This window comes from Sinohyriopsis cumingii, chromosome 1, assembly GCF_028554795.1.
Source record: "Sinohyriopsis cumingii isolate HCF-2022 chromosome 1, ASM2855479v2, whole genome shotgun sequence".
NCBI classification, from domain to species: Eukaryota; Metazoa; Mollusca; class Bivalvia; order Unionida; family Unionidae; genus Sinohyriopsis; species Sinohyriopsis cumingii.
This window is the reverse complement of record NC_142961.1, coordinates 10,912,381-10,936,036: the sequence shown is the minus strand read 5'-3', so window position 1 is coordinate 10,936,036 and position 23,656 is coordinate 10,912,381. Positions and strand designations below refer to the sequence as shown.

The 23,656-nt window shown below is 34.6% G+C and overlaps 1 protein-coding gene across 1 annotated transcript in view; it reads left to right on the top strand.

Moving 5' to 3' along the window:
• Window positions 1–23,656, top strand: part of LOC149806408 (uncharacterized) — a 764,942-nt gene that overhangs the window by 303,200 nt on the left and 438,086 nt on the right. Inside the window, exon 3 of the mRNA XM_089970933.1 lies at window positions 19,143–19,309. Within this exon, the coding sequence (XP_089827059.1) occupies window positions 19,143–19,309 (167 nt within the window). The remainder of the gene's footprint in view (window positions 1–19,142; window positions 19,310–23,656) is intronic.

Here is a 23,656-nt window from a genome sequence, read left to right as displayed (position 1 = left end):
ATCTTGCAAATTTGCCAGCAAGCAATTTCTACTCAGATTACACTGCCATGCATAGTAGCTTGTAAACTAAATTGGTATTAATTAATAGTCCAGTCATTTATAATGGAGTCCATATTATATTACACTCACTTCTTGGGCATACTTGATATGAAAGTATTGTATATGGCTTCAGTAAAAGATGCTTCTGGATCTTGAAAATATGTTTGCAAGGTTTCCATTATCAAAGTGATTGAATAAATCTTTCTGTGTTGTGTATTTATAGTAATTCTTTAATATCTTTTTTGTGTTTGTTTGAATCCATACAAAGAAATGAAAGAAGGACACAAAGCTTGTATGAAATGGTGCCTACCATCTGTGTATTTTGCAAAGTTCATTATGGAAATATAGGTTGCAAACTTGAAGGTCAAGGTCAATTCACAATTCTTGTACCTTATGGCCCCAAGTAGGATTTATGGATGAGTGCAACCTATTGTTTTGAATAACTGTGAAACACTACCATTAATACATAACATGATAAAAGGTGTTACCAGAAAGCAAAATTTAAATTCCAACTACGTGAATTTAACGAAACTAGCTATCCTTTGACTTTTAGATTCCAACTACTAGAATTTAACTAAACTAGCTATCCTTTGACTTTTAGATTATGGTTTTTGCCTGTTGTTCTCACTACATAGACCATAGAACTAGACCAGTTAAACCAAAGATTAATGTCCATAAGGTCATGGGGTGAGTGTGCTGTAAAGATTCTGCTTGTATTGTTTTGGAAGATATGGACAAGACTAGAGAACTGGAAAACAGTTAAATCATATAAAAAGTCCCTACTACATATGCTTAATCATGTTTGTCTGGCATGTTTTCAGGCATTCACATTTTTGGAACTTTCCCTATTCTAATTTCCAAGCTAAATAACAAACTGGTTCATGTTTTTAGCTATGTTCACTCATTCACAACAGAAAGTATGGCCAGCATTCTTAATTTATAAACAAGTATTTGTTCATTGGTTTAAAAAATTCAGCAAATGAGCTCAGCAGTGGCATCCATAGAGAATCTGAGAAATGATTGGTTGTAATTTCTGAAGCATATCATTAGGAGATAGAAATGGTCACTAGAGAGCATATCATTAGGAGATAGAAATGGTCACTAGAGAGCATATCATTAGGAGATAGAAATGGTCACTTGAGAGCATATCATTAGGAGATAGAAATGGTCACTTGAGAGCATATCATTAGGAGATAGAAATGGTCACTTGAGAGCATATCATTAGGAGATAGAAATGGTCACTTGAGAGCACATCATTAGGAGATAGAAATGGTCACTTGAGAGCATATCATTAGGAGACAGAAATGGTCACTTGAGAGCATATCATTAGGAGATAGAAATGGTCACTTGAGAGCACCTTCTTTTCATACTGTAAATGTGATTTGTATTTTAAATTTCTTGAGGAAGTGAGCATTTAAAAAATATATCTCCTATTTCCTTGGAATATTTTTAACCAACATTTGTACTGTTAATCACCCTAATTATCTTCTATTATCTAATTACCCATTCATGCCATTCACATTGCCCATTGATTTTCACCTTATCATTGTTTTTATACTTTTATTGCTTGTTGATAATAAATGATTTTGATAATACTATTTTATCATGTAACCTTTTTTTGTGGCACTGTTTCTTACAGTGCTTATGTGCTGTAAAATCTACAATCAGTTCAATCGTTTATATCAAATTGTAACTCCCTTTACTATGTAAACATAAAGACCTACCAAGTCCACATGTAAAACCAATGTCATTGTAAGGAGATAGAAATGGTCACCAGAGAATCAACATGTGTTCATAGAACTAGTTGTCAAAAATTTGCTTGCCATGTGAGAGGCCCCAGTGTCCCACTGGAACAACTCTGACAGTAAATTTCAAAGTCTTTGTCTTCAATTTGAACTGTAGTAATGGAGACATTGAACAATTTGAGATTATTTATCCATCAGGACTCTCAGTTTTATTAGATCTTGTACAATTGTTTTTCTCTTAAATAAACCCACCATCACCAGTCACCACCCACTTCATACAACCAGAATCTCATTGTACAGACGAGTTTGTGTTCACAAGTACCCCTCTAGTATGGTCACCCCTCTAATGCAGCCAGCATATTAGTGCAAAAACATTTTAAATTTACCCCTTGCAAGCAACCTAATAACGTGGTTTATTAGTAGAAATGTCACAAATATTTGTTGATTTCTAAATTCAGTGCATTGACATTTGTATGAACATGCTGATTAAGTAACTTCATCCAAGCAAAGAGCTAATATATATATATATATATAAATATATATATATATATATATATATATATATATATATATATATATATATATATATATATATATATATATATAAAAGACTCATTTTTACAAGATGATATAATGATGTGCCTTCAGACAACAAATGCCATTAAAAACTAATTATCCAAAATGCAGTATGTTCTTTATGTATTAAGTTTGTCACTGATAATTACTGGCTATCTATACCACTGATAATTACTGGCTATCTATACCACTGATAATTATCAAGAAGACAAAGCTAATTACTAAGAAGCACAGTATTGTTCATCTCAGGTCGGTGTAATACCTTCTTGCAAGAACATACAAAGGGTATGTTAGCCATTTTGGCTTCTGTCCTCTGGATTATGAAATATAGTTAAAAGGGTACCAGACTCAAACCAGTTGATTGCATGACAAGCTTACTTCCATTGTAAATAACAATGAACATCTTGCATAACAGCTGAAGGATCATGTTCTTGCTAAAGGTGTGATCATTCTCAGTTTAGAAGGAAAAATTAAAGCAATATGACTAAATGAAAAGATAGAGTCCTTTGACCACAACTCAGATATTTGATATCCAAATAAGATATTTGATGTCAGAAAGATTCAAATAAACATTGTAAACATTCTGCTGTAGTAGGAAACTGGAAACAGTAGCCAGTGAAAGTTACAAACAGATGTATTATTACAATCAGGCTATATAATGACTAATAATAACATAGTATTAAAAATACTAAAAAAAATTTACTGAAATTTAAAGGTCTGTAATTAACTTTGTAATAACATGCCAAATAGACCATAATGGATGTAAATAAGAGATGGTATGTATACAATGTATGTTAGTCCAAGAATAATCCAAAATAAATCAACACCATATATACTAGCTTTTAAGTTAAGTTTAAGTGCAAACAACAGGTACCTTGATCTGCCATCGAATAATAATCAGCAGATCAGGGTGTATGTGGTCTGTTCTAGTGATTAATCCTAACAAACTGCATAGAACCAGATCTACCATCACATTATGGCAGATCAGGGTGATCGTTGTTTGTTCTAGTGATTAGTCCTAACAAACTGCATAGAACCAGATCTGCCATAACATTATGGCAAGACAACTGTTTGACAAGACAAACTATGTACAACAAGACAACTACATATGACAAGAAAACTGTACTTGGCAAGAAGATTATACAGTATTTGACAACACAACTGTATTTGGCAAGACTATTATCTACAGTTTTATGTATTAAAAATGTATACAGGGTATACAAGTAAACTATATTGGTACAACAACTATTTATAACAAGACAACTACATTTGACAAGATGCTTGATGGCATTGTTGGAAAAGACATCTGTATATGGCAAGACAAGATATTTGGAATGAGAGCGGTATATGGCAAGGCATCTGTATATGGCAAGACAATTTTAATTGACAGACTATATCTGGCACGATTATTTGCTACAATTACTGTTGTTCAAAATGTATACAGTCTATTATCAGTATGAACTAATGTGAACATTTTATTTTAGTGTAATTTATGTCATTGTTATACTCTAATAAACTATAGGGGAGCCATGGTAATTTAGTTAGTTGAGCATATGACAGGTATATCCATGGGTGGTGGATCTGATGCCCTTCCAGGCTAGCCCAAGTCAGTTGTTTTGGTAATTGCATGAGAAAGGCCCTTGGCCTCATTTGCTCAGCAAGATATAGCCCATGTTGTGCTAAGATTGCCATATAAAAAACCAAACAAATAATCAGAACTTATTTCATCCAAATTGTATGACCATACATTATTTACAATATATCCTTAGAAAACATTTGGTTCCCAAAATTTTGCTTTAAATACATGATAGCCTCTAAGCTCCCACCATCTGGTTTTAAAGAGTAAAAAAGTAAAACAGATGTGCTTATATTCTTGACACCTGTAAACTGTTGTGTGCAGTCTGTAGTTCAGGCGTAATGAACATCAACCTAAATGAAATAAATCACTTTTCTGTCTGATGTGGAAAAGTGCAAGCAAACCTATTTAATTTCTCTCTGTTTTACCTGTGGAGCTAAACAGTTCACATTGTTTGTGCAGATATTGTGTGGTTAAACATCATTTCTTTTTTGTTAAATGAGCTATCTGTTTCATCGTACCCTTTTTGTTTTGCTGAGACAACCTGTTAGTACAAAAGCAAGGTACATTTTGGGATGTGTTATGGTCACATTTATATTAATTTCATGATGCCTGTGTCAAAAATATCAACTGAATGCACAAAAATTGCATTTCACATTTCCAACCCTAGTTTCTATACTTTGTTAATCTCCCCAATATTTACAAAATGTCTGTTTTTTTGTTTGAAAATGGAGGGGAATTTGTCCCTCTGTATTTTCATTTTTAGAATAGACTTATAAAGAAACTTGCAAGCAAAAGTAATGTACAGGTAATAAAAGAAATGTACAGAGGAAAAAGTGTTATTTTGTTGCCACATACAGCATGGATGTTTTGGGTGGAGCTTTATGAGGTTACATGCAGTAATTTACAGTTGGATGATACAATTTATTCTGACAGATTTAGGATAACATGCTTATATGATAAGTTTGCTGTTATTAGTGGTATTTTTAGATCTAATTCATCTCAATTTCAAGCAAAGTTTTGAAAAGGAAATGGTAGTTGGAATTATAAAAATAACTGCATGATAAGAGAAATGCAGGAAATTGTACAGGATGCTAGACTTTCTTTTAGATATACAGTCTTAAGAGAGTTTTTAGCTCTACTCATCACTGAGCATAAGAGATTGTCCATTTTCTTACATCATCCATTCATCAGTTAGGACAAGTTTGTTATTGCTGCTCCTTGTGAACTGCTTTGAGAATTGCCATGAAACTATTGGTCTAGTTGGTCCTGAATGAAAGCTCAGACATCTGATATGGATACTGTAGCAGCCATCTTAAACTACTTGTTATTGAAACAGAAAAATTGCATCTTATGCGAATCAAACTGATGTGAAATTAACAATAAGCATTACATCCCACTACATGTACTTGCATGCCATTCTGCCATTTCAGTGTGCAGCAAGTGCAAAGTGGAGCACACCGTCTCAAACTAAGACACAATCATAATTCTTATGCCCTCCCACCAACAGTCATTTGCCACATGTGTCTTGTAGTGCAAGCACCTCACTTCGCTGATTTGATTCTTGTGTTCAGAGCAGTGCTATTTTTGTTCAGCATGACCCTGTGAAGCAAGTCAACTACATGTACTTCATCTGGTGTTCAACCAAAGAAGCAGGGACCTGTACTAATTTTGCAAGAAAAAGTGGTTGTTCTGAACTTGTTGGAAGAAGGTATGTCAGTCTCAGACATGGTGCATAAATATGGCCATAACGAATCAAGCCTCTGTGCCATCAACATTTGAGAGAAAGAAATTTGACAAGCCATTACGAGTGCTCCAATAAATGCTAAAGTGACAAGCCATGTGTGTGATATAACTTTAGTTAAGACTGAGAAAGCATTAAACTTACAGGTCAAGGATATGAACCATAAGCATTGCCTATCGATGGCAGTGTGTTGTTGGAAAAAGCTCTTATCCTTTACATGCAGTTCAGGCGGAAGATGGAGAGGCTTCTGGTTCTAAGGTCAAATAATTCAAAGCCAGTCAAGGTTGGCTTAGTAACTTCAATAACTTAATTAGATTAATTCTGACTTTATCCAAATTTGGGTTTACGTGCCCCTCTTTGGAATGTAACCCTAACATAAGATACAACATGCGACACTATTGTATTCCTCCTGAATGGATGGTCATCTCAACATGGGGTTTTCACTTACTTAAAGACTTCTTATAATGTCTAGTTGATGTTAAATAAAAATGGTGCCAATCGGACATCCAGTATGCCAGCCATGGCAGCCATTGTCACAATTTTGTTAATGTTTCTCTCGAATGAAAAGTAACTTTGCCATTGCCATGAGGTTTTCATCAAATTTCGTTTGATATCCAGTTGGTTCTAAAAGTTTCACTCAGCAGTAAAGTTATTAAAATAAGCAAATTAATGCCAGAATAGACAATACCAACTGCTGTAAGTCCAATAAATAATTACAAAATATATAAAATGTCAAAGTTCATCAGCTAGTTTTTTTCCACTTTACCTTTGAAGTCGAGGAAGTGAAAATTGTCAACTTGAGGTAGCAGATTAATTTGAGAGGTGAAGTAAGGCCAAGCTGTATACTCTTGACTCAGATTACTCTCATCAATCTTGTACCAAATAAAACAGAAATTAAAAGTTTTAAGAGTCCCAAGATGTACAAAGTGGGAAAGTCTTTCTCTGTAAAATTTAAATATGATGCAAATTGCAAAACTGGAGAGTAAACCAAATGCAAAGGGCAATTGCAGCTTGAAAAGCTTGTTATTACTACTCCTTCTGAGTGAATGGTTATAACATCAACATGGGGTTTTGACTAAGTGAATGGTTATAACATCAACATGGGGTTTTGACTAAGTGAATGGTCATAATAACATCAATATGTGTTTTTGACTAAGTGAATGTTATATCATCAGCATGAGGTTTTGACTAAGTGACTTCTGGTGATGTCTGGTTAATCATAAATGTCAGACATGATGACCACAGTGACCATCTTGAAAATGTACGGAATGAATTGTCATATCAGCTTTGGGTTTTCATGAATGACTTCTTATGACGCCTAGTTGGTCGTAAATTAAAATGGCTTCTATTATGACAATCTTGAAGACGTTGTTATGGCTAGTTCTCCTAGATGGTTGGTCATATTGATATTGTGCTTTTACCAAAAGACGGCTTATAATGTCCAGTTGGTCCTGGATGAAAATGGTGCCAGTCTGGTACCCAATATGATGATAATGGCAGACATCTTAAAAATCTTCTCAAAACCTGATAGTTGTATCAACATCGAGTTTCCACCAGAACACTTCTTATGCTGTCTAGATGGTCCTAAATAATGTCTTGCTGAATGCAAATGATGCCAATCTGACATCCACAGCAGCTAAGTTGTGTGCAAATATTTGCTAAGGATATTTTTTTGTGATATTATGTCTGGCCTTTACTTTTTGACAAATTTGTTGGGTTGTCCTCTTCCCCCTTAGGCCCCCCCCATGTGTGTTTCCTTTTTCACTGGTTTTAAAATTAGGCTAATTTTATTAAACATTGTATTGTATTATAATGGTATATATAATATACTAAGTGTATCAAAGTACTGAGCAAACTTGGCTCAGTTAGTGCATTATAAATTTTGTGAATTTTTGTTTGTTATTTTCTTTTTTAAAGGGTGGGGGTGGGGAGTACTGGGGGTCAACAATGAGAAACAGGGATGGTCAGCTGACTGGAAACACTTTTGTTTATATTTTTGGCCTTGGCAGTCTCCTTTCTTGAGTAGCAGCCTCTAGCATAATGCTTTGGGACTCCGGTTGGCTGAGAAAATCTAAACCCACAACAACAAGAACAACAAATTATTTTCATTACAAGTTTAATTTATTCATGGCCTAGTGGTTAGAGTGTCCACCTTGGAAGTGGGAGGATGTGGGGTTTGAACCCAGCTGAGTCATTATGAGGTTAGTGTTAGGGCTGGTCGATCTGGTGTCAGGATAATGTGACTGGGTGGGACATCATGCTACATGTCTGCAGCATGATGCCCCAGTGGTAGACATCACTATAAACTGTCACAATGCAGACATTGTAGTGATAGGACTGAAAAATTGTTAAAGCTACGTGAAAATTCCTAATCACACATACACATAATTTATTCATTATTAATTAGCTTTATCTATATGACATCACCACTGTCTCTTCAAGGTTTCTTTTTTGAATGACCATGATTGAAAATGTTTTTGATATGATCTTGCAGTTTTTTTAATATCATGTCATGGTGTAAGCATTATTTGTGAAATGTCAAATATCCCATTCAAGTTGTACCATTGAACAAAGCTATGGTGCCTCAGTGGTAAACGTGCATGACTTGAGACCAAAAGAGTGCAGGTTTGAGCCTTACGATCAGGTCAGCCCAGATCAATTGCTGTATGTTGTCCTTGCATAAGGTGTATTTTACTACGGTTGCCTTGGTACAAACATATTTATGTGGTATCTAGAACAAAAATAAAAATTGGCTTCTTTTGTCATTAATAGAATCAATCCGACATTTGTGTCCATTCATATAAAATTTATTAAACAATTTGGATATATTTCCTGAATTTCCTATATGAAGGCTCACAAAACAATGATTATGCTATTCTGAAGTCATCTGACGATAGATTTTGTATGCATTGATCATCTATACAAGACTATGCATACAAAATAGATTCTTTTTACAATATTGTGACAACCTATACAAGACTGTATGCATACAAAATAGATTCTTTTTACAATATTGTGACAACCTATACAAGACTGTATGCATACAAAATAGATTCTTTTTACAATATTGTGACAACCTATACAAGACTGTAGCATACAAAATAGATTCTTTTTACAATATTGTGACAACCTATACAAGACTGTATGCATACAAAATAGATTCTTTCTACACTCTTGTGACCACATATACAAGACTGTATGCATACAAAATAGATTCTTTCTACACTCTTGTGACCACATATACAAGACTGTATGCATACAAAGTAGATTTTTTCTACACTCTTGTGACCACATATACAAGACTGTATGCATACAAAATAGATTCTTTCTACACTCTTGTGACCACATATACAAGACTGTATGCATACAAAATAGATTCTTTTTACAATCCTTTGACCACATATACAAGACTGTATGCATACAAAATAGATTCTTTCTACACTTGTGACCACATATACAAGACTGTATGCATACAAAGTAGATTTTTTCTACACTCTTGTGACCACATATACAAGACTGTATGCATACAAAATAGATTCTTTCTACACTCTTGTGACCACATATACAAGACTGCATGCATACAAAGTAGATTCTTTTTACAATCCTGTGACCACATACAAGACTGTATGCATACTGTATGCATATATTCTACACTCTTGTGACCACATATACAAGACTGCATGAACGTCTACTTGATGGTCAAAAGGCTTGACTGATTACTAGCTCTGAATAACATATTCAAGGGCATATGTACTTATGTAGAGATAAAGAGAGTAATACCAAAAGTGATATTGTCACTGTGTGGCAATAAAAGTGGTACAGTGTATTGTCACTGTGTGGCAATATCATTTTTCTTCCACTGATATAATTCAGTTATGCTAGAAAAACCTTAATACAGTAAGCAATATACTGCTAATACCATGAACCTGTAATATTGTGATGAAGTCCATTTGTCTGTTGTTGTCTTTTACAAATCTTGTGTCTGTAAAATAATTTTGGCTTCTGCATAATAACTAAGGCTGTCAAAAATTTAAGAAACTTCTACTAAGAGATATATGAGTAATTAATACTAATATAAGTAGTCGACAAAAGCATAATCTGAGCATAAAAGAACTATACATTACGTGCCATAATTACTGAAAACTGTAAGAAAAACATACATTTATTTTTGCTGCTTACCTGGATCTGCAGTTAATATTCTTGTCACAAATTGGCAAAATCTACTTCGATTAGTAGTTAGTATGAGAGTATAGTCACAAACAAATTGATAAATTATTTATGCTCATTAGTCTTTATGTTTAACTTATGCTGAATGGTTGTGAAGTCCACAAATGTTGAATCATGTATTATATCACTGCTGAATTCTTCTTTCAAAATCTGTATAGTGCTATTGATTTGGTTTTTTTTTAACTGATGCAGCAGGGTGTGACACTAACTTTTTTAAGTAGGAAGTCTGCAGGACATCCTGTTTTTGAAGCCTGCAGGACATCCTGTTTTTGAAAACTGGTGGTCCTTCTGATAAAAGGTCCTACTCGTTCACACTTTTACCCAATGAAACAAATGTGTAATCTATAAAATAAAATAAAACACTTATACAAGGTTGTTTTTTTATTACAGTTTACATTGAATTCATCAACAGTTTATAAGCTTTGTTTTGTAATGCTGACAAATCTTGGTATTTATCATCATCATCATAATTATCATGATCAGCCACATCATGATCACTGATGCACCATCGGTTCCCATTGCAACAACCTTTTTCCGCCATTCATTCCCATATGTATCTCACATAAAGTCCACAATAGCATGACTGATAGTTTCACTGAATACCTTGGATAAATTTTGTACCAGTAAAATGAGTTTAAACCTAAGGAAATATACTGAATTATTGAATTAACAAAATTAGAATGGATCTTAAGTTAAATTAGTGGATTAAGAGTTTACATTATTATAAATGGAATGGATCAAAATTTATAGTTCTGGTTTAATGATTTAAATTCAGTATCAAATGAAAGTTAATAACATGTCCCTTGCACTCTAAAGAACATAATTTCTGCCTCTTTGGAAGATGTAGCAGTGGAGCCATCGTTAATAACTGACAAAAACTGGCTGGAGGAAATGATATGCTCCTGTTTTGACCTACGAGTATTGGCAATAGCCCTGATAAATTTTGGTCGTTACTTGTCCATCAGGTAGATACTGCCTATTTCCAAACCTCCAAACCTTTTGCCTTGTACAGTTCACATAATTTCACATAGTATAGGATTATGACCATCCATGTTTCACAACAAAATGAGCATTTCTAAACACAACACGTAGTTTTTCAAAAAAGTTTCTCTTTTGTGTTATCAAGAAATCTCCACATTTTTCAAACATGCAAAACCACAAAAAGTCAATTGCATAAACGCTTAATGCTCTTATATGATTAACAAAGTAAATGTCCAGATGACAACACTGGTCAACAGTGAAATCATTACTGACTTGAAAAGGCCCTAATCTGTAGTATTTTGGTGTGCCGAACACGAATATAACCGTGAAAAATTTGTATTGGCTCTCGTTTTGAAGATATTCATATACCTCATTTTCTATGTTTCACTGTGTAAATTTCTCCAGTAGGACTGCAGCAACATCCGGAATAATGATGTAACATTGCATAATACCATCATGCTCACATCATCCACAGTTGATTGCATCATTTTCTGATGCAGCGCAATACTAATGCCATGCGGCTGCTGAAGTAAGTTGACGTCAGCAGTGTACTATACATGTGTAGGCCTATTATACTAATGCCAGGCGGCTGCTGAAGCTGACGTAAGCAGTGTACTATATAAAACCCAATCAGATAGGTTCAGCATTTAAAATATTTTAGACGTTGTGCGAGACAGTTCAAGCTACTGTTACATAAAACTTATTATTTTATCCATTTACGTACAATAAAGAACAGTAATGCCTCGAAAGTGTGTTAATACCGCGGACAATTTTTGCTATATTTGTGGGGAAGTGACATTTGCCAACCAGAAGAAAAGTATCAATTCTCAAGTGAAGAAGGCATATCATCTTTACTTCGGATGCAAGGTTGGTGACCAAGACAAGCCTTGGGCTCCGCATATATGCTGTGCTACATGTACAACACAGCTTTCACAGTGGTTGAATTGCAAAAGGTCATCAATGCTGTTTGCAGTCCCAATGGTGTGGAGAGAGCCAAGCAACCACCTAAATGACTGTTACTTCTGCTTGGTTCCTCCTCTTTCCGGCGGAATAACGAAGCGAAAGAAGTCGAGAATAGTCTACCCAAACATTCCGTCTGCATTGAGACCAGTTCCACATGGTGAGGGACTTCCTATTCCAGAACCTCCAGCAGAATATTCTCTTGATTCATCTGACGAAGACAAAGGTGAGTCGACCTGTTCTTCTCCTGGTCCATCAGCATGCAGTGATCCAGATTTTCACTGTGGTGCATCATCAACCCCACACAGAATAACACAGGAAGAACTAAATGACCTGATTCGTGATTTGGACTTATCAAAGAACAAGGCAGAATTGCTAGGATCAAGACTCCAACAATGGAATCTTCTAGAAGAAGATGTCACAATTACTGCATATCGAAAGCGCCACCAGCAATTGGAGCCTTTCTTCAGAAAGGAAAGTAATCTGATATTCTGTTCCGATATTGAGGGCCTCATGAATGCTTTAAAAATCACTCATGACCCACAAGAATGGAGACTATTTGTGGACTCTTCGAAACTGAGTCTCAAGGCTGTGCTTTTGCACAATGGAAACATTCTTCCATCTATTCCAGTAGCGTATGCTGTCCACATGAAAGAGACATACGATAACTTAAGGCAGCTACTGAATTCCATTGAGTATAACAAGTACAGCTGGCACCTCTGTGGTGATTTGAAGGTAGTTGCCCTTTTAATGGGACTGCAGCAAGGATATACAAAATACATGTGTTTCTTATGCGAGTGGGATAGCCGAGCAAGGGAAATGCACTACATGAGGAAGGAATGGACTCACAGGCAGAATGTAGCCATTGGAGAGAAGAATATCCAACACCCAGCTCTGGTTGAGGCTCAGAAAATCTTGCTACCACCCCTTCACATCAAACTAGGTTTGATGAAGAACTTCGTGAAAGCCATTGACCGGACTTTGCCAGCATTCCGATACCTGCATGAAAAATTCCCTCGACTCAGCGAAGCAAAGATTAAAGAGGGAGTTTTTGTGGGTCCTCAGATTCGAGAGCTTTTCAAAGATGACCGGTTCAACAACTTGCTGGAAGGTGACGCGAAACAAGCATGGAATGCTTTTCGCTTAGTTTCTACAAACTTCCTCGGAAATGTTAGGGCAGAAAACTATAAGGAACTAGTAGAAGACATGTTGATGAAGTATAAGAAACTTGGCTGCAATATGTCTCTAAAGATTCACTTCCTTCATTCCCATTTGGATTTCTTTCCTAGCAACTGTGGTATTGTTAGTGATGAACACGGCGAACGTTTTCATCAAGATATCGCAACAATGGAACAAAGATACCAGGGAAAATGGTCCACTACAATGCTGGCTGACTACTGCTGGACACTCCTCAGAGATGCTCCCAAACAGCTGTACAAGAGACAGGCGAAGAAATCTAAGATGTAGTCAATGACTTGATTTTTTATAGGTAGGCTATTACAGTTGACCTTTTACTATTGGAATGCATTTCGTTATGTAAACATTAATTTCTTGCAGATTACAAAAAAACTAGAGCCAATTTTGCAATTTGACTGTCATATTCGTGTTCAGCACATAAAAATTGATAAGAATTGACTAATTTTATTTCAGTAACATGACTTTTGTAAAAATTTGTTGTCCAGTGCAATTTTTGGTAAGCGCCTAAACAAGGATAATTTGGTTTAAATGGCATAGGCATGATCTTTGTTTTAACTTCATTTATATTTCAAGTTTCACCATCTTTGATATGTTTATAATTAAAAGAAATAATTACACAATCCTTTAGGATGGAATAGATGTATTGTTAACATCAACAATTTAAAATTAAAGGCCTGACAGACCACCCAGCTTTAGGAAAGGCGTGGTCCTTCTGAAAATCAGGTGGCCTTGGGCCAGACCTGCATTAGTGTTGAACCCTGTGAAGCATGTTTTAAAGTTTAAGACAGTCCCTTATATCTATAATTTTTCAGCCATATAACATTCACGAGTCACATCAATAAAGCATGTTTCTCAATATCTGGCACCATTTTTTTTTTTTTAAAGTTTAGGTCTGCTACATATGTGTGTATCAAAAGATAACGAATCTCTCATGCGTGGTTTTACATTTAGGAAACCTGTCTGTTTTCTTGGAAATGTTTTTATTTACAGTTACTGTAAAAAGAAAATAGATGGAGGCCTAATGATGGATAAAAATTTGCAGCAGCCTATAGCCACACAAAACGAGCTTCAAACTGTAATTGTTATTCTGTGTCTTGCTCACTCCTGATGTCTTTGGTTTGAACTAAGAAGCAGTTTTTATTTTCAATTTTAACAGGTATCCATTTTATTACCTGGGTTATTATCAACACCTGGGTTCCAATTAACAGCTTTGACAATAATTTGAGCTGACCATCATGTACACATACCAAACTAGGTGTATAGCTATCACTTGGTAAGGAAGAACTGTCATGATTTTGGCATCAAGGTAAAGGTCACTATGACTGACAGAAGAAACATGGTCTTGGTACTTGCAATAAACAAGTTCTCTGCCATCTTCTGTTACCAAACTTTGTACATGGCTTACACTTGTGTTAAGGAAGAATCCTATCAAGTATGGGTTAAAAAAGTCACAGGTCAAGATAATTGTGGTTGAAATGAGAAGATCGTTTATGCGTGATAATTTCAAACTCTGTAATCTGTTCTGCTTGAGTAACTATTCCCACCAAGAACTTGTTTAGGTCATTGTGAGTCAACCTATTTTTCTTCCCGTACTCCAGTTTTAGAAATAAATGCAGCAGTGTTTTTGCTGATGCATTCATCTTTTCTTACTTCCATACTAGCTGACATCTATGAAGACATGATATCAGTTTCTCCAGGCAAACACCGTTGATATTATTTTAGCCATCTTTTCATGTCCTTACTACATCTCTTGGTCAGTTATTTGTGAACAGTGGGGTTCAAAAACATAGACCACACAATAAGCGAGGGCATGGGTTACCTCAAAAAGATTAAGAAGGGGATGCTATCTCCACTGGACATCAAGAGAAACTGGGCAGAGGTAGTGCTGTTTAATGGCTGAATACTTGATTTATGATTGCATTGGGAATAATAGTTTATAAAGAGCCTTTTTAATGAAGTTGTTTGCGTTTTTGTATATAATGTCTTTAAGACATCCAAACTCAGAAAGGTTGTAAACAACAGTACTCTGAGATGTTTCAGCAACAATCACATATACACTGCATATTACATCACTGCTTTTGTTCTTGTTGATTCATAACGAAACAAGATTCCTTTTTCTTAAAAGCTGTGGACATTTATGAAACAACTGTGAAAGTCAAAACCAGATTTTTTAAAAATATTTTTATTTTTCTGTTAGTAAAATATTGATGCAGTGATTTCATGGCAAATAGTAGTGAAACTTATTCTCATCCTTGAGGAAATTTCTGAATGACAATGTCAAAATTTCTGAGTGACAATGTCAAAATTTCAAGACTACTTCATAATCCAGAACTTGATTCTCCATACAACCAGTATCTGTGAAACAAGGTTTTCTTTGACCAGGTACTTCTTTAATGGTTGCTTTTATCACATTTGTTAATGAGTTGCCCAATTTAAGGATAATTAAGTTTAATTATATTGCTTACATAATATTATTTATAACAGTGTTTAATTGAACAGTTGAAATGAGTTGACCTGACGCATGACAGTGACCACTAGCTCCTGCGCAGGTAGGGTACATCTTACTTGCCTTTTAAGTTTTCTTTTATTCCACACGCTTTTTTTGATTGAATACAAAAGACATAATGAACATGATACAAAGCATCAAAGGTCTGCTTTTAATTGACTATAACAGTACAATAAATAGTTCCAAAAAATCAAAACATGGTCGGCACTTAGATTCTCACAGAAACATTTGTAGACCTAGTTGTGATTTTGGATTGACACTTTTTTTGCATTTGAATACAAGATGACATATTGTATTTATGATGAATAATCTGAAACCAAATGAAAAAATATAATTTAAAGATAGCTTTCCCATGACAAATTGTATTTTATTGTATTGATTTATTAGTGTCACCACCAGTAGACATTTGTGACATTTTCTTTGATCAAAATTTTATTGAATAAATAGTTATTTACAGTGTGCTGCGAATATTGTTTGGAATGAAAATGTGACAAAATATGTGACTTCTTATTAAAAGTTGAGAATTTTGTGATGTTGATTTCTAGGTACTAATTACCATTTTTGATGATAAAATGAGTGACATATCAAGGTTTCATAATCCAAATCTGAGCTCAGTTTACTTAATATCAACAAATAGTGGCTATTTATTCAAATAATTTTTGTGCAAAAATGAGATCTATGCCTGACTCCACATTTTAAGTGTGTTTGGGAGTTATCCAGGCATGAGTTATTGAGGGAGTGGTATTCAATAAGACCTGTCCTATGAGACCACCCCTTCTGCCAATAAAAAGCAGTCTCTCAAGATAGGTGGTCTCTTGTAACAGGTTTGTGCTAGATTACCATGTTTCAAGGTGTTACACATATGTGCTCTTAAAAGAACTAACAAGAAAGAGTGAAAGGCAACAAGCTTTGTAAAATTCAACCAACAATTTATTTCCTTAGAATACAAAATGAAAATGAGAAGAAGAAAAAACTTTAGGAATTGCAAATTAAATCCCAAAATAATCCAAAAATTACTGACTCAAGTTCTAATAATTTAAAGTCCTGAATAAAATTCAGTTGAAGTCCAGAATAAATCCATAAACTGAAGGCAGTTATGTGTGTGGTAGCTTATAAAGTGTTAACATGTCAACAGTCTTTTGTTCAATCACAGTACTATAATTCCAGGTTTGAAGTTACTATAAATTCCAGTGAATTCCAAGAATTTTATCAGAGCACTTTTGTATTTCCCGATAAAATAATCACTTGAATTCAGTAATTTGAAGAAATAATATTTCTAGCCCAAAATTGAAATACTGGACACAACATATAATAAAACTTAAAAGTGCTACGTCTTAAAGCACAGCTGAAAAAATACTCTCAGTTGCAAGATTATATAGTGATCTACTTGACCTCAGGTCACAATTAGCATTTTCTAAAAAAGACATTACCTAATGGAAAATAATCTTCTAGAATGATCCTGATGTTTACAAAATACAAACTAGAACCTAAACTAGGTAAAATTCACTTAGGAAATTCCAAAACCTAGACCTATACCCAAATAAACATATTTACTTCTATTTGTAATGATACTGGTTATAATCCCATACACAGAGAATAATTTAGCTATGTATTACTTGTTTACACAGAATAAAATTTAAAAAATCAGTTCCGGTCAAGCAGAAATGAACTCAGTTTTGGATAAAGCCATATCCAACTACAATGTTACATTACAATAGCATGTATTGAAATAAAAAATTAAAATAAAACTAACAAAGCAGATTAAATACACATAATAAAGGTCAAAATGCAGCATGTTTAAAGGGAAAACAAACATAATTGCTATGTACATATTTTATTCCTTTTTCATGTCAGAATATTGTGATCATTGTATGAGTAATTTTGTAAAGCAGTAAAAATAACATCTATTGTTAAACATATAGAAACATCTACAGTTATATTTAAAGATCATGTGTAGTTAGCATAATATTTATTTATCCTCTCCATAACTTGACATGTCCATAAATTTCAAACTCACTTCAAATGTAGCGTAAGAACACTTAGCTATGATAACACTTACTCATTCTGTGAATGAATTAGCGACTTTGATTGGGCTTAAGTAAATATTTAATATATATGTACCAAGGAATGAAATCAAAAGACAGAATTAACCCATTCAGAAACAAAATAAATTTATTTAAAGACAAAACCAAACTGCTTCATTTTTTGATGAGATTAACTTCATAAACAAAAGGTCTGTGAACCATGCACTGCAGTAAACATATGATGACTTGGTGTGGGTTTTAAAAATGGTAACATTCCCAAAAATTGGCAAACAACACAAACCTTTTACAATGACAATCAATTATGGAAAACAAGAATCACTTATTAAAAAAAGGGCTAAAAACCTCACTTACCCCAGAAAGTACAATTGACTCCATAGATAAACGACACTGTACTGCTACAGGCAAGCTCTTCGCAAAGAGTTCTTATTAAGGCATTATTGTAATTTTGCATATTTCACAAAAGATAAATAAACAATACAATCTTTGAATTGACTGTATGTTTGTGATGTCTCCTTTTAAAGAAGCAGTGGTTAATTGTCATGGCGATTTAAAGAACCTTGGCACTGACTGGTAATTCTTTCAGGTTTACAGGTGGTAGCATATGATGGCCAGCCACATCACCTATATATTTTAGGAACCGGTAACCAGACTCGATTTAAATTTGTTGTATTTTTTTTTAATAGCTGAAACTCTCTAATAAAAGGTCATGGCTTAAGGATTAAAGGATTAAATAAAGGTCTTAGTATTTGTCTGTTTTTGTGCTGTGGTCATGCATAGCAGTGTTGTTTTAAATTTTGTGAGTTTTGTCTGCGGTCATGGTTACAACATATCAAATAAATGTCAGCAGTGTTTATTTGTTTTTGCGAAACGGTTGTTCATAGCAGTGTTGAAACGAATTTTTTCCAAAGACAGTTGTGGTTGCCGGTCGTGTTCTGCAGCTTGAGCTGATAATAGTTCATTTATGCAATAAAATTTATTAAAAAATTGATCCATGCATGACAGTTGTAGTCATAAATGATGGATGGTTGCTCATAGCAGAGGTCACTCAACACAGGTTTTATTGTACTAACAAGTCAAACAGCTGAGGAAATTGTTTACATTATTTATTGATCAGCATTGTCAAACTAGAAGGACTATGGTTAATTTAATTTTGTAAAAACCAATTGGCTTTTGTATTTGTTTGATTTTTTAATTGTATGATACATGTCACACTTCCTCCAGTGACCTCAGGTATGGAACCTATATCTGTATCTATTACAGTGTGCTTATACTATTTCTTTAAAATTAATTTTAGTTTAGACTAAATTTTAAAGATTGTCTCAGTTGTGAACAATTTCTGTCCCATGATGGCTGAGCAAGCATGTTGTTTAGTTGCCATGTGCTATTGTCTGTTGTACATGTACAGGAGGCATACATCTGTAACCTTGCCTTTGATTGAGATGATGTAGTAAACCACATTACCTAGAATTATCTAAGATTGTGAAACTCTTCTGTTACAAATAAACCCTTTATGAATATTAGTCTTACAGAATTTTCTATATTACAGGCCTCAACATTATACTGTCTGGTACTTGAATATGCAGGGGGTGATGATCTTTTGGCCTATATTAAGAGTCAAAAAGAGGCTCGGCTTCTGGAAGAAAAAGCAAGGCTCTTCTTTCGTCAGTTGGTGTCGGCACTACACTACCTTCATGAAAGGGGTGTATCCCACAGGTAAGTGCGATTTTTAATTTAAAAAAACAATTCACCTACTACATGTACGTGTGTTGGGTTCATCTTGATTGAGTCCTCCATCCCGAGACGTTTATTTTTTGGTACATGAAACCTTGTACCCTTCTTTTGAAAACCGTGATTGATCAGCCTCCATCACAAAAAGTAAAATATTTGTGGAAAGTTGAATTACAGCACAGAGAGAGGATGTTGATATTGTTATGTATATTTAATTTAATTTAATTTAATTGTTTGTTTGTTTGTTTAAATTTTTAAAATATATATTCATTACATGCTATTTTAATGTAACATTGTATGCTGGACTTGACCTTGTCCATAATTGAGTTAATTTCTGCTTGACCTAATTTACTTTTTTAAAATTTCATTTTGTGTACAAAACTAATACATAGCTAAATTATTCTTTCTGTGTATGGACTTAATATCAGGATCATTATTAATAGAAGAAAGTAAATATGAGCGTAATCCAGGTTAATATTTTGAATTTGTAAACATCAGATCATTCTAGAAGGATATTTTCCATTAGGTAATGTATTATTTTTAGAAAATGCTAAGTGTGACCTGAGGTCAAGTAGAGTACTTCATAATCTTGTAACTGTGAGGACTTGGTCATTCGTGCTGTAACATCTAGCACTTTCAAGTTGTATTATGTTGTGTCCAGTTGGGATGAATCTTCTTCTTCAAATTATTGAATTCAGGTGATTGTTTTCTCTGGAAAAACAAAAGTGCTCTGACAAAATTCTTGGATAGAGACATTCACAGGAATATATACTGAATTCAAACCTGGAATTATATTAGTGTGATTCAACAAAATACTGTTGACACATCAACATTCTGTAAGATATAACAGACACATCATTGCCTTCAGTTCTTTTAGTTCTTCTGGACTTATACCAAGTTTATTCAGGACTTTAAATTATTGGACTTGGGTCTGTAATCCACACAGAAATGATCAAGGATTAATAATATTAATGTGTTTAATAGAATAGATAGTTCACTGACATTGAATATCTGGCTGCATCAAAGAAATAAGCTGTGTAACTTTTAAGAATTTTGTCTAGTGTCCGCTAAAATTCAAATGCCAACTGAACCCAGTCAAACAGGTTACGTATTAGACAAATTATTATTGAGGTTTCAAACACATACACCCGTTTCCTATGCATACATACATTATCATTAGCCCCCCCCCCCCCATAGGCTAGCATGTGCATTTGGGTTAACCCCCCTTCCCCCTTCATGCATACATACTAAATGGATGGCCCCTGATCATATGGACAAATCACTGTGCATGTAGTTTTTATTATCCTGCCTTTCAATGGAGCATATTATGTTGTGATGTTGTTGACATGTCCATTTGTGTATGGCTTATGCTTGGTAAGGAAGATGCCTATTGATATTGTGGGTCAAAAGGTCAGTGGTAAAAGTCAGTAACTGAAAACAGAAAATTGTTATCTGTAACAAGTTTTACATATTTAAACAGGACTATTTAAAATGAAGCAAGCATATACATGCAATATGAATTAGTTTTGAAGACCAGACTTGATGGCTCTTGGAGTCAAATGTTATTGCTTGCATCTTGTGTTTCATTGAACTTACGACCCAGTGACTTGCACATATACAAATGAATTTTTAACCAACTTTACCACTGTTTGCATTCCAACAAACAAGTTGATAATCGGAAAAAATTATGGTCAAAGGGTGTGGCTTTATTTTAGCACAAGTGGATTGAGTTATTTCATGCACATATGTATCACCTGAGAGGTGTAAGAAAATATTTGTGTTAAAGAAATTGGTATGTTCGAGTGAGTTAGAAATATCAAAGGTGATTCCAGTACTTTGCAGTTGAAAAGGGTTTTAAAAAACCCAGTAAATTTTTACTTGTCTTGGATTCCTGGAAATTATTTTTGTCTAGTAGAACATCATTACCTTCAAGGGACTCTTGTTTATGGATTACTGTGAAGCTTGCTACATTATGATCAACATCAAAAGATATGCACAAAGACCAGTCCTTTTGTACTTGTCATTTTGAAAAGAATTTTGCACACACTTTTTTGGCAGTATGTGAAATTGCCACCATCTCACTGGTCTGATGCCAGCTAATTTCATGGCAGGCTGGACAGAAAATGAATAGCCATTGCATCTAGCCAGTTTGATTACTAGGCATATCAAGTGAATTGAATCTACAAATTGAATATTTTATGCTGTTAAAAGAAATAATAGAACCACATGAACATAAATAATATTTAATTGTTTCTTATGATCGCTCGTGAATCTGGATGAGATGAGAAGATGAATAACTCATAAATACTCCGCATCAGATATGATGATACGGTCAAAAAAAAGTAACAAAGAAGCAAAACCATCAAGTTTTGTAAAACTTAACAAATACTTATATTATCAAAGTTGTAAAGAAAGTGTGAGAAGAACTTGCAGAATTATGAAGTGAATCAAAAATATTTCTGTAGTACATGTAGTTCCATTGAAATACATAAGAATGAAAATTTCCATATAAATTTTAGAACTGGAAATGTACTGTCTGGGAAGAACTGTGACATCAAAATAGCATTGTCCAAAACTCCTTTGAATCATTCACAATAGTTCCAAAATAATATTACAGTCTCAAACATGAGCACTTTCTTTTTTCACTGAACAGTTAAATTTTTTTCTTCTTCTCAACATAAAAACATATCTGCAGACTTGACGTTACAACAGGAACACAAGAAATAAGAATGACTCCAAAAGAGAAATAAATCAGACTGTTCAGCTCTCTCCTTATATACACCTTCCATAGTCTGTTACGACTACATATATTGCATTATACCCCACATGATTGTACGACTCAAATTAATATTTCAAAATACCTATTCATACGTCCAATAGGAATTAACATAATTCTTCTAAGGTACCACCTAACTGATCTGTCCAATAGGACAAAGGCTGACTCTAGTAAACATCTTTTATTAGTGATTGTCAACACTTATGTAAGCATCTATTTATACATCCCATGCAATTTTATGCTCTTTAACATCTTAAAACAGACCCTATGCAAATGCACAATTTCAGCTAAAGATAATCCCTACAATTTACAGCCATGAATAAACATTACAAACATTAGGCAGAATCGGGCTCAAGGAGTTAATCTGCAAAACACTTGTTATAAACTCTTCTCCATCTAGCTGATTCCTGTCAACATGTAGAGGTATTAGAATGCCATGAAGCTGCTAAAGGCTAAAAGACCATACACAGTAAAGGAAAAAAAGAACTTTTAAAAAGAAATAAGACAATCAGATGAAAACAATGTTTTAAAAATAATTGGGTTGCAGAATTGGCTTTGAATATAGAATCAGGATGCATGTTAAGGCTGTGACAGTGCTGTTAACTGCTCAGCTGAGTTCTGCAGATGTGGATACATTTGATTCAGTTGAAGCAATCCACTGTTGGGACTTGCATCCTGCCAACCTAATTTCGTGGGCAGCTTTACTTTGCAGACCACAGACTTGTCTTTGGAGGCTGGGTCTAGTTCTAATACTGCCATTGATGAGAGGTCAGCGGATGAGGATCCTGATTCTTATTTTATGATTCAGACTGGTCATCAATGGCAGCAACAGATTCTGATGCCCAGCCTCAAAATGAGTCATTTATGGATCTGGATCATCTGGACTGTAAGCATCATTGTCCAGGTCATCTGGATCAGCTGGACTGTAAGCATCATTGTCCTGGTCATCTGGATCAGCAGGACTGTAAGCATCATTGTCCTGGTCATCTGGATCAGCAGGACTGTAAGCATCATTGTCCTGGTCATCTGGATCAGCAGGACAGTAAGCATCATTGTCCTGGTCATCTGGATCAGCAGGACTGTAAGCATCATTGTCCTGGTCATCTGGATCAGCAGGACTGTTAGCATCATTGTCCTGGTCATCTGGATCAGCAGGACTGTAAGCATCATTGTCCTGGTCATCTGGATCAGCAGGACTTTAAGCATCATTGTCCTGGTCAGCTGGATCAGCAGGACTTTAAGCATCATTGTCCTGGTCAGCTGGACTGTAAGCATCATTGTCCTGGTCATCTGGATCAGCAGGACTGTAAGCATCATTGCCCTGGTCAGCTGGACTGTAAGCATCCTTGTCCTGGTCATCTTGATCAGCAGGACTGTAAGCATCATTGTCCTGGTCATCTGTATCAGCAGGACTGTAAGCATCCTTGTCCTGGTCATCTGGATCAGAAGGACTGTAAGCATCATTGTCCTGGTCAGTAAACTGGTCATATTATGTAGAATTTAACAAAACTGAATAAATTTTACATATGAAATAAACATCTTATTTTGTTTTTCAA